Source organism: Mastigoproctus giganteus, chromosome 5 (assembly GCF_048544385.1).
Source record: "Mastigoproctus giganteus isolate SK-2022 chromosome 5, ASM4854438v1, whole genome shotgun sequence".
NCBI classification, from domain to species: domain Eukaryota; kingdom Metazoa; phylum Arthropoda; class Arachnida; order Uropygi; family Thelyphonidae; genus Mastigoproctus; species Mastigoproctus giganteus.
Window position 1 is genome coordinate 218,602,277 of NC_143579.1, and position 21,252 is coordinate 218,623,528.

The 21,252-nt window shown below is 35.3% G+C and overlaps 1 protein-coding gene across 7 annotated transcripts in view; it reads left to right on the forward strand.

Annotated features, from left to right (window-relative positions):
• Window positions 1-21,252, forward strand: part of brm (ATP-dependent helicase brm) — a 714,323-nt gene that overhangs the window by 431,605 nt on the left and 261,466 nt on the right. For all 7 annotated transcript variants that reach the window (XM_090374387.1, XM_090374383.1, XM_090374382.1 and 4 more), the window contains 2 exons: window positions 419-561; window positions 13,288-13,475. In XM_090374387.1, coding sequence (XP_090230513.1) covers window positions 419-561; window positions 13,288-13,475 — 331 coding nt within the window. The remainder of the gene's footprint in view (window positions 1-418; window positions 562-13,287; window positions 13,476-21,252) is intronic.

A 21,252-nucleotide genomic window follows, 5' to 3' on the forward strand; every position in this document is an offset into this window, starting at 1 on the left:
CAGGTGATGTCCCAGCATATTGCTAATATGGCTTAATTTCTTCCCCTGCATTACTATATAAATTAACTATTAAATAGGGCTATAACAAGTCGATTCAATATTCAAGGCTTTGAGTGCAGGATTGATTGCTTTGAGTGCAACAGAAATGATTCAATTTCTGTTGCTGTTCTGTGTTAATACATTTCTTTTGCTACCACTGGGTCATATAATTGCTTCAGTAGATTACCCATACTAACAGGTTTGCTTACAAAAATTATGTAAAATATTGAGATCGGGACCTTGAAAAAGTATCCAAACTTTTGCACACAAGTCAACATTTTGATTATCCATGTAATTTTGCTCATTTTTCAAATTATCAGTGCTGTTTTTAAATATAAAATTAAATTAATCTTCATATATTTAAACACTTCATTTTTAGGCCAGATTTATTTCGCGCATCAGGAAAATTTGAATTACTAGATCGTATCCTTCCAAAGTTGTGCCACACCGGTCATCGTATTCTTCTCTTCTGCCAGATGACATCTCTCATGACTATAATGGAAGATTATCTCAGTTACCGAGGTTAGAAGCAAAAATCTTGATCTATATCACAATATATACCAAGATTTATTTACTTACAAGGGGCATTCAATAAATTATCTACCTAAGGTACTTCCCATAGATATATTTTAATGATTCATGATTTATCATGTTCCTGCATATCTCAACTTGAATCATACTAATTTTGATCCCGCTATGTTTTTTGATGTGCTGCTGTAACAGAAAGAAGGAAGACACATGTATCAAATTATGGATTTCCTGAAATTGGAGCATCATTCAGTCATCAAGTTTCTCACCAAAGATGGAAATGGGCCAAAGGCCATTCATGAAAGGATGGTAGCTGTGTATGGCAACAGTGTACCTTCAGAGTACCAGGTGAAATTCTGGTCAAAACAATTCAAGTGGGGTAGAGTTCAACGAAGAGGATCCACATCCTAGAACGCCTAAAACAGCGACCATTCCAGAAATGTGCCAAGCTGTGGAAACCCTTGTGCTGAATGACAGATGTTGAAAGATGTCCCAAATTTCTGGGGAATATGACATATCTGAGGGAACAGTTATAACCATCCTCCATGAACATTTGAGGATGAGTAAGATCAGTGTAAGGTGGGTCCCCATATTTCTGACCCCTGTGCAGAAGCAATTCAGAGTGCAGAATTTAGAGCTTTATGGAAGGGATCCTGAAACTTTCATCTGCAGATTGTTATGGGTGATGAAACATGGGTTCATCATTGGGACCCTAACACTAAGCAAGAATCAATGCAATGGAAGTACATGGGTTCTCCCCCACCCCAAATAATTTTGGATGCAACCTTCAACTGGCAAAATTATGGCCACCATATTTTTGGGATGCTGAGGGAATTTTGTATATTCACCACTTGGAACACAAACAGACAATCACTGGGGAGTCATATGCATCTCTACTGTACATTCTAAGTGATGGCATAAAGGGAAAAATGTTCTGGGAAAACTTTCCAGAGGTGTGCTGCTTCTTCACGACAGTGCACAAGTCAAATGCTGTTGCTGCAGCTTTTAGAGAGCTTTGATACCTGAAGAAATATGTATGCAGACATCACTTTGCTGATGATAATGAACTGAAGCCTGCTGTTTCTCCATTCTTTGATGGACACGACAAAGAATTTTATTTGTCTGGTATTTCCTTATTGGCAACAAAATGGAACAAGTATTGAAGTTCAGAGGATTTACATTGAAAAATAAAAACTGGATTTTGTCTCTATCTCATTTCCTTCATAGGTAGGTAGATAGCTTATTGAGCACCCCTTGTATTTTGTAATATATAAAGAAAATAGTTATTTAGTATAATTGTTTAATTGCTTTAACATAGAATTCAAAGTTTCATTGTTTTTTTTTTTTTTTTTTTTTTATGTGAACTCCAAACACGAGAGGTATTAGAACCTATAGTACTTAGTACCATGCTTGGGTTGAAGGTTGGGAAGACGAAAGAAGATATTTGTTGACATTGGACTTGAACTTCTGTAGATTGTAATTTTCAGGAAATACTTATGAAGGAAGGTTGTTCCAGAAAACGGCAGTTGAATGAATAAATGAAGAAGATGAAAAGTTGGTTCTGTGGACAGTAAATGGATGTTGGCTGGTGGCGGCACGTGTTCGGACTGTTTTGATAGAGAGAGCGGGAATTATAGAAGCCAATTCAGAAGAACAGTGCCCATGGAAGTATCTGTAGAAACAGTACATCTATGAGAAAGCGAGTGGAGAGACTCTGTTAGAGATGAATCATTAATTAACCTAACTGCCCTCTTCTGAATGGAATCAAGAAGCCTGAGAGAGGTTTTGGGGGCACCACCCCAGATGTGGGAACAATATTCCATGGCAGGGCGGATTTGCAATTTATACAGAGTGAGCAGCTGTTTGGAAGAAAAGTAACGCCAAGAGCGAAAGAGAAAACCAAGTTTTTTAGATGCAGAGGAAGCAATATTTGTAAAGTGCTTGTGCCAAGAGAGATTAGAAGTCAGGGTAATCCCAAAAAGAGATATATCATTTTGCCTAGAAATCGGAGTGTCACTAAAGATAAGCATAGGAGCAGAAGAATCCTTTTTTGCGAGATATAAGACAAGACTGAGTTTTAGAAGGGTTGAAATCAACTAAGTTGTCTTTGCCCCACTGGAGAATTACCTGAAGATCGGCATTTAAGGAATTGGTAGCAGATTTTCGAGAAGTTGAAGCTGATTGAGCGGGACAAGGTTTCTCAAAATGGAAAGTGGAATGCAATGTGCTATCATCGGCAAAACTATGGATAGGATTTCCAGTCAATGGAAGAAGGTCATTAATATTCAAGAGGAAAAGAGTGGGGGAAAGAACTGAACCTTGGGGGACACCGGCATTAGTGGAGAAGTTAGAAGACAGAGATCCATCTACCATCACCCTCAGTGAGCGATCAGAGAGAAAACTGGATAACCAGTTACTAAAAACAGTTGGCAAACCATAAGATGTAAGCTTGTTTAGAAGACCTTTATGCCAAACACGATCAAAAGACTTTGAGATGTCAAGAGCAACTACTTGTGTTTCACTGAACCTTTCCATTGAATTAGTCCATAAATGGGTAACATAAGCCAGAATATTACCAGTGGATCGACATTGATGGAATCCATACTTGGCAATCACTAATCAAATGGAAGGTTTCTAGGTAGTTTAAGAGTTGGCGGTTAATTGATTTCTCCATTACTTTAGAAAGAGTAGAAGTAATTGTGGAAGAGTAGAATATTCAAAAGCAACAACAACCGGGAAAAATACAAAGAAATACAACAAAAGATCAAACAGGAAATCCGGAAGGCGAAGGAAAAATGGATGGAAGATCAGTGTGCAGAAATCGAAGACCTAATCAAGAAAAATGACAACTATAACCTGCACAAGAAGCTTAAAGAAGCTGGAAATACAAACCGGCTCCTATCCCAAGTTTATATACGGACAACAATCAACCTATACTAAGCAAACAAGCCAAACTCGACACCTGGAAGAGCTATATATACAATCTGTTCGGCACCAACAGAAAACCGGCAGAAACGCAACAACAAACACAGGAAGACAATCTCCACGTATTAACATCTGAAGTGGAACATGCCATCCGAATAACAAAGCCAGGCAAGGCCTGTGGACCTGATCAGATTCATGTGGAACTGCTGAAACAACTAGACTACAGCAACATCCAACAACTAACGAAATGGTTCAATCAAATCTACAACAACAACGACATTCCATCCGAATGGCTCCAGTCCATCTTTGTGGCCCTACCAAAAAAGGCTACCAGCCGGAAATGCGAAGACTTCAGGCTGATCAGTCTAATGAGCCAGGTGCTAAAAGTCTTCCTCAAGGTGATTCAGCAAAGGATAAGATGTAAGTGCGAAAGTGCACTAGGAAACACACAGTTCGGATTCTGCAGGGGACTAGGCACCAGAGAAGCAATTTTCTGTTTACAAATATTGCTACAAAGGTGCTATGAACATCAAAAAGACATGTATATATGTTTTATTGACTATGAGAAAGCCTTCGATTCAGTAGACCACGACCGCCTAATTGACCGACTGAGAAAACATGGGCTTGAAAACAATGATATCAACTTTATTACAACTCTCTACTGGAATCAAACAGCCCGGCTTCGCTATGACAACGATCTGACAGACCCAATTCCAATAAAAAAAAGCATCCGGCAAGGCTGTCCATTATCTCCCATTCTTTTTAACATCTATTCGGAAATGATCTTCGACCAAACACTGGCTGACAAGAACATCGGCATAAAAGTTAACGGACACTACATCAATAACTTACGATATGCCGATGACACAGCACTAATAGCGGATTCAGAACAAGATTTACAGACCATCTTGAACGAAGTGGACATAGAAAGCCAAGCATGGGGGCTACGAATCAACAAAAAGAAAACAAAGGTGATGAAGGTCAGCAGGACTGCAAGCAAAATCACGATCAAACTAAACAACGAAAAATTAGAGCAAATACACCGCTTCAAGTATCTCGGAGTACTCATTGATGACCAGCTGAACCATGAGGCCGAAATCAAAAGCAGAATTGAACAAGCCAGGCAGGCATTCACCAAATGGAGAACCCTCCTCACCGACAGAAGCTTGAACATCATGCTCAAATTACGCACATTGAAATGCTACATCTGGCCAATACTGCTCTACGGTGTAGAAACCTAGACTCTAACATCAGCCACTACAAAAAAGCTCCAGGCCTTCGAAATGTGGCTCTACCGAAGAATGCTGAAAATTCCGTGGACAGCCAAGATAACCAATGCACAGGTCTTGCAGGACATGTACACGGAACGGGCCCTGCTCAAAACCATCATCAGCAGGAAATGCAAATACCTAGGTCACATCGCTAGGAACCAACAAAAATATCACCTACTACCACTCATCCTGGAGGGAAAGATCGAAGGCAAGAAACGCCCAGGCAGACCGAAAATGGCATGGCTAGATAACATCAACACCTGGCTTCACATGACAAAAGCACAAATTCTACACGCAGCGCTAGACACAGAACAATATCAAAACGAAGTCGCAAATGCCATTCGGCAGCATTAAAGAAGAAGAAGAAGAAGTAATTGCAATGGGATGATAATTGGATGGGAGGGATTTGTCACCCTTTTTAGGAACTGGCTGGATATGAGCAAATTTCCAAGCAGAAGGAAAAACACCTTTGGAATAAGAAAGTGAAAAAAGGCAGCAAAGAATAGGAGTAAGTTCAGGAGCACAGGTTTTGAGAACAAGTGGAGAAATACCATCAGGACCTGGAGCTTTCTTAGCATCAAGATTCATCAAAATCCTTCTGATATCCTTTTAACGGAAGACCACAGGAGGCATTAAATGGAGCGTGTTGGGAATGGTGAGAGGTGTTTTACCAAGATCATTAATACATGAGCTGGAAGAAAAATGGGATGCTAGCACGTCAGCTTTATCCTTGGCTGAAGTGACAACAGAACCATCTGGTTTGGACAAGGTTGGGAGCAGAGATGGGCAAAAGTTGCGGCCAATAGCTTTGGCAAAAGACCAAAATGCTCCGCTACCATTAGGGCAAGAAGCAAGTTTTCTACTCTTAGCCTGTTCAAACTCTAGTTTGGACTGATTAATAACTGCTTTACAATTGTTGCGAGCTTTGGTGTAGGCAGAAAATGAAACTTAAGAATTAGAAACAAGCCAATTACGATATGCAACATTCTTCTCTTGAACAGCCTTAGCACATTTATTGGAAAACCAAGGTTTAGATAAAGGACGAGATTTTAAAGTGGAGTGTGGTATAAAGGATTCCATTCCTGCAAGAATAATTTCACTGACATGATCTGAGCAAACGTTGACATCAGAAGTTTGGAAACAGTAATCCGACCAAGGAAAAGAAGAAAAGAAATCTCGCAGGTCATCCCATTTTGCATTCTTGTAATGCCAAACAACACGAGGTTGGGAATAGCCATGAGATAAAGGTTCCATTGGAGAAGAGACAATCACCAAGTTGTGATTTGAAGTGCCTAAAGGACCTCCACTTCGACCGTGTACTTAGAAGGGTTGTTTGTGAGAAAAAGATCAAGCGTATTGGCTGTATGCTTGGGTTTTCTTGTAGGTAAATGAACAATCTGTGCTAGGTCATTAGTAATTGCAAAAGCCTCAGCATCTCGACCTGCTGGGTCGGTGTAACTAGAAAACGGAAGCCAGCTGGAGTTGTGAACATTAAAATCACCAAGGAAAGTTACCTCACTGTTAGGAAAGTTGGACTGGAGAAAAGAGAGGAAGTCGAATAGCTCCAAGTGACTAGTGGAGTTGGGAGAATGGTAAAGACAACAGATGAATTTGACTCAATGAGGTAGAGAGATTTTAAGCCAGAGAAGATCAAAGAGAGGAGATTCCAAATTGCCAAGTCTCCGACAGGGAATATCAGAACGGACATATGCACAAGTATCACCTTTGAGGCGAAAGGAATCATGCAGTGAATAATTTGGGCATCTGAGATGAGCAGTAGTTGAATCAACCGATAACTGAGATTCTGTCAGAAAAAGTACATGGGGTTTGGCAAACTGCAAGTGGAAATGGACATCGTTGAGATTAGAATTGAGACCATATATATTTGTGAAATGAATTAGGAAGTCATTGGGAGGTTTAGATCTTTTCACAGATAAGCTTGCTCTATTAGTTTGACAATTCATGGTGTATTCAATAGTAAGAAAAAGTAGGTGGGACATGCTGTATGTAGTAATGAGATTTTTGGATATGGCGTACACGTGGTAAGAACATACCCAGATCCTTGACATAACGTGGCCTCGACAATGCTCCCCGCATACACACTACTCGGACTCCCTCCAGTCACTATCTGGCAGAGTAGAGGTAGCAAGATTATACACTAGCTGATCCAGAAGCCTCCTAGAGAGTTACCAATAGGTTCGGTCTGGTGTACTAACCAGCGGCCGGCCTGCGAACACTGTTTTAGAGCTGTACCCTCGAAATGTAAGGAATATTGGATCTCGCCACGACATTCATCATAACCTCAAAAGTCATCAATCATACTGCATGATGGAAGAGATAGGGAAGGGTTGACCGGAACTTAGCTCTAGAGGCTAAACATGGGTTCCACCACTTCAAGCCTCCAATAAGCAAAGTGATGGTATTTCACCGGTTGATGAGAGTCATCTACCACCTAGTAAATACCACATTATTAAGATATAAATTAATACCACATTATTAAGAAATACAAGGTAGATTGAGAAAATTTTCAAATTTATACAAAACCATTCTGCATACCTTCTATGGCTTCACTGCTTATTACTCATTTTGAGCATTCCAAATTCAAATCCTGTTGGCGACTAGATGAATTCTTAATGGATTCCTCAGTCAGAGCTATAGTTGCCCAATCTCAGGCAGAGGGAATAGGTCTTCCCCCTTGATTTATTTCTAGTTTTTCATCCCATATAATGGCATACATGCAATGTGCAGATTGGCAGACAGCCATAATATCCACATTTTGTTTGAAATGAAATTAGCTATTTATGTGCTAAATAATAACCATTGTCTATACATTGTCTAGGTATAAAGTATGCTCAAACATGAAGTTTAGTAAACATTTTTAGAAATTAAGATTCATGTGTTGTCAAGTATATTCTCATTTGCAAAGACAGATTGTGATATCTTTTTTGTTTATCAGTGAAGAAAATCCTCATTATCATAACTGATTTCTGTACAACCATATCAAGATAACTTATCTAATTTAGGAGATTTTTTTTTTTTAAATTAGGAAATTTGTAAAATAATAAGAGAAGTTTACCTCAATATAGTACGTAGAACACTTCCGTATGATACTCTCCATTCTGGAGAGTATCATACGGAATTCTCTTATTATTTTACAAATATTGATATCAATATAGAACATATTGAGCATTACAGCTCTGGTTCATACTATATAAATTAAGAAATATGCCCCAGTGCAAATTCCAGTATTATTTATTTTTTATTATTTTTTTAATTTATTACATTAAATTATTTCTTATAATTCTGAAGTGTGAGTATTATAAATGAAATAAATTTTCTTTTTATATTCCTGTACAGCCACTTAAAACTAATTGGTTTACAAAATACAGACTACAATAATGTAACTCGGTTTTGTGATATCATGTGAGTTTTGAACACACAGTGTGCGTAATGATGCTTTTGTGCTTTGTTAACATAACACTATGACTGCATGTTTGAATGAACTGTATTTCTCAAACTTATACTGGCTTGTAGTTGTTTGGAGAATGTATAAGTATCCAGTCAGAACTGTAAGTTGCCTCCCAGAGCTTAAACTGATTTAACATGTGATATAGTAGGTGGTCTCGGTGTGATGAGAAATTTTATTGTTTGATGGACTTTTGTGATAAGCCAAAATCAGAAAAGCAGTATTAAAAGGACTTAAGTTTTTATAAGAACTTTGAAGATATACTTACATATTTGTTAAGTCATTACATTTGTAATGTAGCTAATCATTCTTATTGTTTTCAAGACATAGTTAATTGAAAGATTAATATTACTACAAGTGGAAGAAAATACACTCTTAGTAATATTAATCTTTCAATTTTTAACATTAATTTCAGTTCCTTTTTAAGCTTCTATTTTTTGCAGTGTCCTCTTATGCCTCTAACAGTCAGCTGCACCAAGTTGTTGAAAAACGATACTATGCATGGTGCAGCTGAATATTAGAGGCATAAGAGAGAATACAAAAAAGAGAAGTTTAAAAAGCAACTGAAATTAATGTTAAAAATTTTGTTAAGCATTATTTTTAAAATGCTTGAAAATAATTTCCTGTTCAGTGTTTTTAGTATTAAACAAAAGTGTAACTGTAAAAGAGATTTAAGTTAATGGTCTTAAGAAAATGAGGATTCTGTTGGAAAAGAAAATGTTTAAATGTATTCCTGTTCATATCACAACGAATAGAACAATTCTATTTTGGAATTTCTGCTTCCAATAAATAATGTATTTCTCCCAAACATAAAAAAATTTGTCTTTTTATTCGTCATGGAAAACTTTGATTTCTGGAATCTAAAGAAGCAGTTAAGACAGCCATATAGGTAAATGTGGCTGATTGCGAAACTGACATCACTGTCATTTTTAAAGAAAGAGAAATCATTGCATATTCACTGAAGCATTAAAGGAAACAGTACTACTTTTCTACAAATGTTACCTTGTTTATTATAACTGGCATATTTAAAAATCTGTATAATTTTTAGCTATTTATATCTATTATTTTTATTTATTATAACAATTGTTAAGCTAAAGTTTATAATGCTAAAACTTCAAAAATTAAATAAATGTTATTGAATGATTCTATTATATCATATCTGTAATCTGTATAAAGTTATCTGAAGAAAAAATGTATTCATAATCTTTTTTACAAGACTCTTTATTTGTACAAGTAGTTCTCGACTTTGAGTTAATTCGTTTCTAGCATGCACTGGTAAAGTGAAAACTCATAAAGCGGGAATTAAATCCCAGAGACAATGTTAAAAATAGGGGTTACGTTCTTAATTAAATTAGTTAACTAATTAGTTTATGTTTAAACAATGATTGATTTATCCAAAGAAATTAAAACATAGCCTGTAATATTATGCAAATTATAATAATAAAGAAATTATTTATGACTTACAAATTTTAAAGAATGTTTATTCTTTATCATTGACTAAATGCACACTTGTTGATCATTCATTTTTGGCTGAGCACTCGTTGGTTTGTTGCACAAGGAGTTGTCTTCAGAAATGTTTCAAGAGGCGTTTGTTTCCAAAATAATCTTCTCTTTTAATTATAAATTTCATGATTGCATGCATAAGCATTTTTTAATGGCATTCACAAATTGCAACTAACACGATTCACATGGAGTAACAAGTTTACAAAGCTTAAAGATTTCAGTAAAGGGGAAACACATTTCACCATAATAACGTAAAAAAACCCATGCGATTCTGAGTATCGTTATTTTCACAAATGCAATAACATCAAGTTTACTACCCATTTATAATTAGATGCACTAACAGTAAAGCCCAATAAACCTGAAAGTGCAAATTGTTTTTATTGTTTTATGGTCGTGACTTCCAGAAATGTGCTAAAATGTGCTTTATTTTTCTAAAGCACATTTTTAAAGGCGTTTAAAATTGATTCTTATAACAGAACATATGATAACGATGAAAGCGTAGTGCATTTTAATGATTTGAATTGGTAACTAATACAATTTACAATGACCTTAAAAATAACATTTTAGAGAGATAAATAGCTTAGTTATACAGCGAAAATTTCAACTTCCTAGAGCTTGAAACGAATTAACAAAAAAACAATGTGTTATTGGGTTCACATTACGATATTTTAATGATAGGATGGTGCCTCTGGAACTGATTAATATTGTAAAGCAGAGTACACTGTATTGTTTAGCTACGCACGTGGTTTGGAATGTGGTATTTATGAATGTTTAACATTCATTTTTTGCAATTAATGTTCATATTTTCGATTTTGTTGATACTTGATACTTGGGGCGAAAAAAACTCGTAAACCCGGGAACTCGTAAAGTGAGAACTGCCTGTATTTACTTAATTTTATGGGTTCGAACACAAAAAGTTTGCTTAGATTCTGTGTTAATTGACAGCAGGATACCTATATTGCAGTATTTAAAATGAAACATTTTTAAACAACTACCTTTTCTTAGAATTAAGTCAAAAGAGATGCAGTAAGATTTTATCTGACATTAAGGAGGTTTTGCGACTGCATGTATGATTAAATTTTGCAATGAGGATTTTTGTTAATACCTTGTTTGGCACAAAATGCACAACAACCTGTACACTATAACACTTTTCCAATTTCTCGAATTTTTATTTTGTTACATGACTGTTGCTTGTAATATTGAATTTTTACTCTGTATTTCTCAAACTGTCATATAGTTATTCCTCTAGAGCAGTGATTCCCAAACTGTGCACTGTGACACCCCGGGGCACCGCAGATAACTTACAGGGACACCACGGAATATTTTATATTTTAAATTTTCGAGGGAAACACAGCAATACTCGACATCTGTCGGACATTATCACAGCTTCAGCATTACTTATTAAATAGTTTGGACCTAACTACTTAAGAAATGGAACTGTTAGGTATTTCTTTTGTGCTAGGGGCAATTCTGGATTAAGGATGAAATTGGCCCCGGCCATATTTAAATTTGAGGCTCCTTCCCTGGCTGTATTTAGATTTGAGTCCCCTTTAATATATATATATATATATATATTACACACATACTTAGATAGTATGAACCAAAGCTGTAATGCTCAATATGTTCTACATTGATATCAGTATAGTACGTAGAACACTTCCATATGATACTGTCCAGAAATTAAAATGAAAAAATTGAAAAACTTACATTAGAGTAACAAATAATTTAAAAAATAATTAAAAATCAATTTAACACAATTAAAAATCAATTTAACGCAATTAAAAAATAAGAAAATTAATTAAAAGAATTTAACAAAAAAAAAAAAATTGCAAAAGGATTTTCCTTCCTTGAAGATGACAATGATCGAATAGGGGTGAGTATAAAACTTAAATAGGGATTATTTGTTTTCGCGCATGCACGTAAAAGCCCACGAATCGGAGATGAGATAGGGCCGACGAACATTAACAGAATTTTCGTGTAATTTAATTTCTACGGTTTCTGCAATTAATAGTCGCGTATAATTATGTTGGACACTAAGTATTTTGGCCTCGTTAAATAAAAAACTATTCAGGCCGTTAATGAAAAACATAGTTTTTCATTAACGGCCTGAAAGGCTAATTCTGACGCTGCTGAACGACATGAACTGAGGCCGCATGTTGATTAACACGAATATTCAAAGAAAAACGCATCGAACCCTGGTAAGACAAGTCGCAACCACTGCAAGAAATGTTGTATACCACGTCATTAATTTGTGTTGCGAACGAGGAAAGGAATGAGTGATTGCTCAGTATAGTGTAATTTCTGTATTGGCCTGGCCACAATTTTAGATTTGGTATCTTTAAAGAATCTTTTAAGCTGTTTGTGCTACTGTTCAACATATGGGACAGAAATGAAGTATTTTTTGATATTACTATTGTTGGTTGGTGTAATATTTTGTATCCTATCCTTAGCTTGTACCCAATTTGGTTTATTGTAGCAAGGGGATATTTGTATTTTTGAGCCCAAAGCAGATTCTGTCGTTGAATATTTGTAGGCATTTAGAAATTGATTAAAGATAATCGATCTTTTGTAGGTGAACGGGTGATAGCTTTTATAATGTAGAAGCACACTGGCATTTATAGGTTTTCGATGGATGTTAAATTGGATTTTATTCGAGTCCCAAGTAAGCATTGAATTTTAGAAAATTTAATGACTTTGTATCCGTATCCTCCCTTTCCAGTGTAAATTTGAGCCTAGAATGAATATTATTAAACGAATGTAAAATGTCTTGGATGGTACTACTACTACTATCAGTAATAACTAGAACATCGTCTAAATACCTCCCATAATATGTGATATGGGGTCGAAAAGGCATCAAATGTATATGCTCAATCGTTGAGAGATAGATCTCTGATATATTAAGCCGCTCAGGCTCAATCCCATTGTAGAAACAAATTTTTGTTTTGCCAATGTGATTGAGCCTGAGTAGGATAAAGCTGACCTACTACCATCCTATTTTTTTTCCAACTCGTCTATTGATGAATTTGGTAAACCGTCTCTCTCCATTCCCAATACATTCCATTCCATGCCTCCTGTGGTCTTCCATCAAAAGGATGTCAGAAGGATTTTGACGAATCTTGATGCCAAGAACGCTCCAGGTCCTGATGGTATTTGTCCACTTGTTCACAGAACCTGTGCTCCTGAACTTACTCCTGTTCTGTGTCACATTTTTTACACTTTCTTATTCCAAAGGTGTTTTTCCTTCTGTTTGGGGTTGTAACTTGCACTGAGGAAAAACTTATTTAATGAACTTTGAAATAACTGCAAATTTTTATCACCTTTTATAATAAAACATCCTTTTTAACAGTGTTTGAAGTTTTTCTTTTAAGATATAGTTAAAATTTCTATTAGTGTTTTCCTTTAAGATTTTATTAAAATACCTATACCCAGATATAACTTTGACACTGAAATTATATATATATATTTTTTTATTTTTTTATTTTGAGGAATGAAGAAACTGAAAGTTGAAGGTTAAATGTTAATTTGTTGTGCTAATTTGACATTTCATATTCACAGGATTTCCTTACTTGCGGCTTGATGGTACAACTAAATCGGATGATCGAGGTCACTTACTGGAACTCTTCAATGATCCTAATTCTCCTTATTTCTTATTCTTATTAAGTACGCGAGCTGGTGGTTTGGGACTGAACTTACAAGCTGCAGATACTGTTGTTATATTTGATTCAGACTGGAATCCTCATCAGGTAAGAGCCAAACATATTCATTTATCTGTTATCCAGAAAGTAAGATACAAATGGATGGATGTTGCAGAAAACATATCCACAAAGAAGGCATCCTTTCAATCATGTTATAAGGGACTAATGGTATATGTTGTAACAGCCAGTGAAGCATTCTACATTTATTTGTATTAATATCATATGTATGTGTAATCATATGTACGTATCCAATGTAATCATATGTACGTAATTTTTACAGTTTTATGAGAAGTTTTTTTTTTTATGACATATTGCAGTCAGGTTTATGTTTATCAGCTATATTTTTGTTTTCTTTATTAAAAATATAGTAAAATAAATCCATATGTAAGCACCACATGCATTTGCTTCTGCTGGTTTTGATGTGTTTGTTTGAACCAGAATTTTTGTGTCTACAAAGCATTGTTCCTTCCAGTTTTCACAATAAATTGTAGTTTTCATATTATTTTAAGTTTCCTTTAAAACATTATTGATATTGTAGCTAAGTTTTAATAAATAAATTAATTGTTTTGCATTAAGTATTCATATTTCATCCATTATTGAAACAAAAGATAATATTGCAAAATGAGTAACATTAGCTAGCATTTATGGAGAAAATAGAATATTTGAAATTGTTTCCTATCCTTAAAGCAATGTAAAATGTGAGCTTGCTTTCACCTTGTGAAACAGAATTCCGGTGATCTGAATTCCAAATAATTGTGTTATATTTTATTCAATTTCAATCATGGGGCGGGGGGGGGGTATCTTTACTCCACCAAAGGCTGAGTTTTTGATCACCAAAGTTTTAGCTTAAGTTCAACTTAGAGACATATGATACCATTAACTGCAATTAGTATTAGTATTGGTAGTGGTAAATGATGCAGAAAGAGAGCTTATAAAGCATTAGCCAAAAAAAAAAAAAAAAAATCTACACACTTGAACCATCCAAATCCTCCAAGAATTTATCTAGTTCTTCCTTGAGTTTTGCCTAAGTTTGTTATTTCTTTTTAAATTATATAGTATGAACCAGAGCTGTAATGCTCAATATGTTCTATGTTCATATCAATATTTGTAAAATAATAAGAGAAGTTTACCTCAATAGTGTACGTAGAACACTTCCATATAATACTCTCCACCTTATAGGTGGTATCACTTACCAAACATGTGCTGATCTGTGAAGTGAATAATGTATTCTGGCTAAGTGAACAGCGAAGTCATGTCAGAAGTAAAGCGTCCTTTTTAAACACATAATGACCATTATGTGTACCTTTAACTCCTAGGATTGGGCTATGTTTCTGCCATGCAGTAAACTACACAGTTATATTTCAGTGTAGTAGATGAAACCAAATAAAAATTCTATGCTATATATATTGATGTATTATGTAACTTATGTTATATTTCATTTAATTTTGTTTCCATGGGGAAACAAAATTTCCATTATTTTCCACTTAAACAGAAACATTGTTTACCATCTGATGAGAAACCTGTAAGCTTAGAAACAGCTGTCCTGGTGATCTCAGGTTTTTAAATGTGTAGCAGATAATCTTTTTCTGGTAAACTTGTGATTTTCTTGCTATTTTCAATGTATGTTTTACCTAGAGAAAGCAGATTAATATCAGTATTTAGCTGTTTGATTAACTAGAGTGGTTATGAACTTGCCAGTGCCCTTCAGAAAACTTTTTATGGGAATCAAGGATGGATGCCATTTTAGTATTTCTCGGCAATACTAAAATGCTGCCTTTGAACAATGATTAAACGATGCTACTTTGTCAAATCAGGGGGTGAAAGCAAGATATTACTGTACAATTTTCTAAAATATTTCTAAAATAAAAAATATTCCTGTTAAGAGAAGTGGCAGCCAAGAATTAGGTAGATCTGAGACTAGAAATTGTATATTGAAAACTGGATTTCAAGTTGAACCATTTCACAAGTTAGTACTCAGTAGAATAAAGCATTTTTTTTGTTGGGTACTGAGGAACCAGTCAAGATTTCAGATCCATAAGTCATGAAAGAAAACAGAAAGCTGGAGGCATATTTGAAAAGAATTTTAGAGTTGTTGATATGGACTGTATTTTGTTTCAGCACCTACATTCTTCTTATGGAGGGGATCCAAAGCAGCTGAATTGGGTAAATACGAGAGAGAGAGAGAGAGAGAGAGAGAGAGAGAGAGAGAGAGAGAGAGAGAGAGAGAGAGAGAGAGAGAGGGAGAGTGTCTTTATTGCAACATTTGATAGTAACTGGTTAAAAGATTAAGTGTTGTAACTTTCCCTTCATAGCCAAAAGGCCAGGGGTTTACAGATAACAGGTGTTACAAAAACATTAAATACTATAAGACATTAAAGAACAAAAACAAGATGACATTAAATGAAATAGGGATAAAACGAATTGACAAATATATATACGATTTACAATAGTGACTATTGTCCTCACAGTTCATGGGGGAGAGCAGCAAGAGCACTGTCAGGCTCATTTCCTGTTATTCTCACTAATTAATTCACATGAGTCTCCAACTGGGGCATTTTCACTTCCGTCTAGATGGTTGCAATGGGTTGCAATACTTTGTCAAGAGACGGTGGCACCGCATCCCCCTGTAGTCACCATTCCCTGCATTAGTTAAGGGGTTTGGAGATTGGCAGATGCAGCTGATAGTTTGCAGTCTATGGAGTGTGTTGGGCCAAGTATCCCACATCTATATCATCGGTTGACGATATAGATGAGTGAGGACAACTTAATGTTGGCGTCAATGTCCTGGATTTGTCCGAGCATCTGGTATGGTACGAAACGATCTCATAGGTGGAGGTGTGAATGAATAGGGCAAATATTTGGGGTGGGTCTGAGCTGGGCAGATGGAATTCTCCAGCCACAGAGATCACAGAATGAAGATGTGAACAGACCGGTCAACATCTTTACTGTGATTACCAGTCTTTTTTCATCAATGAGAGAGGGCAGCCTGGGTATGAACATGGGGTGGTAACCTGTGCTTGTAGGTTAGCCATTTGAAGAGCCAATATCCTGCTGCCCAGATGGTTTTCTGATTATAGGTGCTGCTGACGCCCAGATTTCAGCCGCATAAAATAGTGGGGAGTATATAATGGTTCTGACATATTTTGTTGCTGTAACCCTGTCTGAGATATAATACAGATATTGTTTCACTCTCCATTTCAGGTGTGCCGCACGACTGATGAGTTTGTCAATGTGATTATTGAAAGTGAGTTTTGTGTCAAAGACAACCCCCAAATATGGAATAGTTGGGGTGGAAACACCACTGATGTTGGCGGCGAGATGATTGTTGTTTCTATCTTCAGGGAGTAGAGCATGTACTTCTCAGACATTCTCTGGATTAATGTTAAGGCCAAATTGTTTAAGGTAGCCTGCTAGTGCAAGGATGACACTGTTAATTTCCTCTGTGATCCTAGAGGGGTCTGTGTTTGCTTGGATGGTGGTCAGTGTTGTTAAATCATCTGCGTAAGACAATACATCTGATCTCTGGCTTATGGAAGTGGAGATAATGGCAGTAAAGAGGTGGCCAGAGAAGACTTCCCCTTGTGGTACTCCTATAGATATTTGGTTGGTATAGGTTTTTTTTTTTTTTTTTAATGGTGATTTTATTATCAAAATGGATCCTCATGTCTTTGTGGATGGAGGTTATCGACAAGTTGAGAATTAAATATCAGAAGAAAAGGAAAGTGATATTAAAAATGTTTTTACTGGCGTTATTTGGAAAAAAGCATTACATTACCTAGAAAACATCACAAAACCCGGTGTGCATGTGTTGTACCTGTTGCTGCAGTGATGCAACAAGTACAATGCATGCGCCCAAGAAAACTCAATTGTATGCAACAAGTGCAGTGACAAAAGTACAATTGAGCAGTGACGTGCTACGTTATATCAGCATAATAATCAATATGCGAGTGACTATGCCAAAATCTACAGCCCAGTGTTCAAAGGAATATCGTGAAAGAAAGAAAGGGAAGTTGGACAGAAATGTGAATCCAGGTGAAATTTGACAAGAGTGTTTCGTTATGCCTGGGAGTTCCCAAACTGCACCCAAAAAAAACTCGAGCTGAAATAATGAAGGAATATCGTGAACGGAAGAAAAGGAAATTAGAAATTCAAACTATTCTGAACCATAATGAAGTTCAACCACAGAGTTCTACTACGCCTGTATCAGGAATCTAAAACTGCAGGAGAACGAATGAAGGAATATCGTGCACAAAAAAAAAAACGACATTAGAAATGGCTAATAATGAGATTCCTGATTACATCCCTATTGTGTCTACACGAGCTGACAGTGAGTTTTAAAAACTAGTATACAAAAACTCATTTGGATTTAGTTGTAATATTTGTGATCGTTTATGGTTTCAATTAGATTTGAAACCATTTCCATATGAATTACTTCAAATGAATTTTGTTTACAAGAAGTGAGTACTTTCATGACGTGTAATACATGTCATACTTCATTAAAAGAGAGGCGGATACCAACTATGGCCACGTCAAATGGATTTATATATCCAACATATTCTACTGATTGCCTCCACTGGATGTTGTAACTGCTTTTGATATCACCATGATTAACCTTTATGCAAATTCATCATTTACGTTATGAACATGGACAAAATTGGACAAGTAATAAATGTACCAATTAATGTAAATACGATGATTCATCAACTACCTAAAGAATTAGATGATGATTATGATATTAATATACATATAAAATGAAGACTCATACATAAATCATATCTACAAGGATGTGTGCGGAAGAAAATAGTGAAAATATGGTTACAGTATTTGATAAATTCACCTTTGTATAAATTCTGCGGCATAAAAGTGAATGACGATTTCTGTGGGACAAATGATGATAGCGAGCAGGAACATTCAGATGAAATTGTGGAACCTGTCAACAATGATGATGAACTATTGTTAATTCAACAACAAACATTATTATGGTCTGAAGATAAATATTTATGTATAGCACCAGGTCAGAAATCATCAACAAGTTTCATATTTGATATACATGCAGAAGAACTTTCTTTTCCAGCTATATATTTGGGACATGCACGAAAATTTAAAAATGGATTGAAAATTACTCCCTTTACAGCATCAAGTGAAATTTGTAGATCTGATCATCATGGAGTAACTCCCCAACATTTGCTATATATGGCAATGAAAATTATCCGAATGTGTACTGCAGAAAATTTGCAAATTGCATTTAAATCAGTAGGAATAACAGTTAACGTTACTCGTTCTATATTGGAATCGAAAGAATTTATAAACAAGTCATTAGAGATTGCTTCAGAATTATGCATTCACTACAATTTCATGAATTAGTACAAGTTGTTCGACAGTCTGATAGTACATTTTCTAAAATTCTTACAAAAATAGGCAATGAAAAAGCATTATAACCAAATGAACTTAAAATTATAGAATTGAGATTTGTTACCAAAGAAGATGCTACTAATTTATGTCCGCAAGGGATTTGAAATAAAATTCATAAAATATCAGTGTGACTGAAACTGCAGGACTTCCATACATTCTACCATTATTGAAAGGAAAACTGTACATCAGGGGTGGCCAACTTGATTTGTGATGCAATCTACTTTTTTTCTTCAAAATGTGCCACGATCTACCATCTCAAGAAATTCATTGCACATGGTTAAAAAAGTTAATCAACACATTAAAAAATGTTTATAAATTTTAAAATTAAATACAACTCAGAATTCTTATTTTAAATTCACACGTATTTAAAATTTTAATTTATGCGAAGTTTGTGTCTTCATGTCATCTGCCAAGCTTTCAAAATCGGGGATATACAGTGATAAGGCCAACCATAAAGAATCTTCTGTATGCAAGTCCGTAAGAGTAGAGCGATTCTTCGTCTTTGTTTGTTTCAAATATGAAAGGGCCGATTCACATAGATATGTGGAACCAAAACAGGAATTTAAAAGTTCGCTGCATTTTTTTACATTTAGGTACTTTTCTCGGCAAACATATTTCCAAAAGTCTTCTTCTGATGACCTGGCTTTTAGGAAAATATCGTTTCAAAATGTAATAATTTCATTTTCAAGTAATATTTTCTCCCTGTGAAAAATCTCATCATATTTTTTGCAATTTGTTTCGTATCTAAGTCGACATTAAATGGATAAGAAATATATTGACAATGTCTTCAATTGTTTTAAAATCACTGTAATCTAGTTTCAAAATCATCCACAACTTTCTCAATTTCGGAAACATATTTTTCACTATTAAATTCAAAAACAGGATATTTTTGCAAATGATCTCGCATATTTGCAAAATTATTGGATTTATTTTCCTTTGAGATCCTTAGCCATTGCCAAAAATTGGTATTTATATACAGAAACATTACTAATCAGTGCATTGAATTGCCTTTCTAAATTTCCTTTTTTTTTTTGGGTATAGCCACGGAAGCATTGCAAATCAAACAACAGCATTTTTCTATTATTATTACAAAAAAAAGGTATTCTAGTTCCCACCCTTGATGAAAATGATACATTTTGCTCTTTTTCGTAGTATTCATTTTAAATCAAAGGTATTAAATTAACATATAAGTACTGTCCAGTTATTAATATTAAGTAAGCTAAATAAGAATTCAACACATACACTATGCTCTCCACCACATAACTGCATGAATTTTCATTAGACAAGCCTAGCGGCTGCATGGCGAAAAGAGTAGTTACGTAGTTTAGCCGATTTATAATTAGAGTATGCAGTGGAGCGCATAATAATAATATTTAGATTTTGACCAATCTATTTTTTATATATACAGTAAACCCCCGCTATTCGCGGGGGTTACGTTCCTGAGAAATGTCGCGAATACCGAAAACGCGAATACTGAGTTATGGCTCCCATAGTAATAAAGGGGATCCGTTCCAAAGTGTGTAATATATAAGGAAAACTAGTCTAAAATTTTGTCTATGTATGTATTATATGTACCTTCATAATATGACTATGTACATTGACAGTACATAGTGAAATGCAGGCATATGCATCGAAATGAAAATAAGAAACAGTTTAATATTAAATGTAATATTTATTAGAAATTTCAAACAAATCTTTCAAACTAGCGCCTTTGCAAGCTAAAAAACTTATCCCGCCAGTGCTATCACCAGTTTTGCTAAAGGGTTGATAAAGGAGTTTTGCTTTTTCACGAATGATAAGTGAACTTAACGGAATTTCATTTTGAGTTTGGTCTTCTATCCACAGATTTAAAGCATCTTTTCATTTTTTCTAATTTAACATCATGAGTTACAGAGCAAATTTTTGAAGCAATTAGCGCGTTTTCACGGACACTACGGCGGATTTTTATTTCCGATTTTTTGATTGATTGTACCATTGACTCATTGATTTTATAATGTTTTGCCATTGAGGAGACACTTTCACCATTAGAAATTTTGTCTAATAACTCAATTTTATTCGCTAATGTCATCACCTTCTTCGATCTTTTCGCATTTCCCTTGTTATTCGTAGCCACATTTTTGTACGGGTTAGAAAGAACTTGTCCACAATAAAGTCACTTTCTTCTGTTAACACTCGAAAAAGTCTGTTTTACACTGCAAAACGGTAGATTTATCACTTTTGTAAGCACATCAATTTATAAATTGATAAATTTATTCAATTTATAAGCATATAAATTTAAAAGCAAACGACGAAACCTTCCATGACAAGCGCATAACACATACTGAACAAGGATTAGCGAGAAACATCCACGCTCGCGATTTTGTCACCCCTCTCCCCCACCCACTGAGCGCTGTTTTGACCGGGAAAGATAATT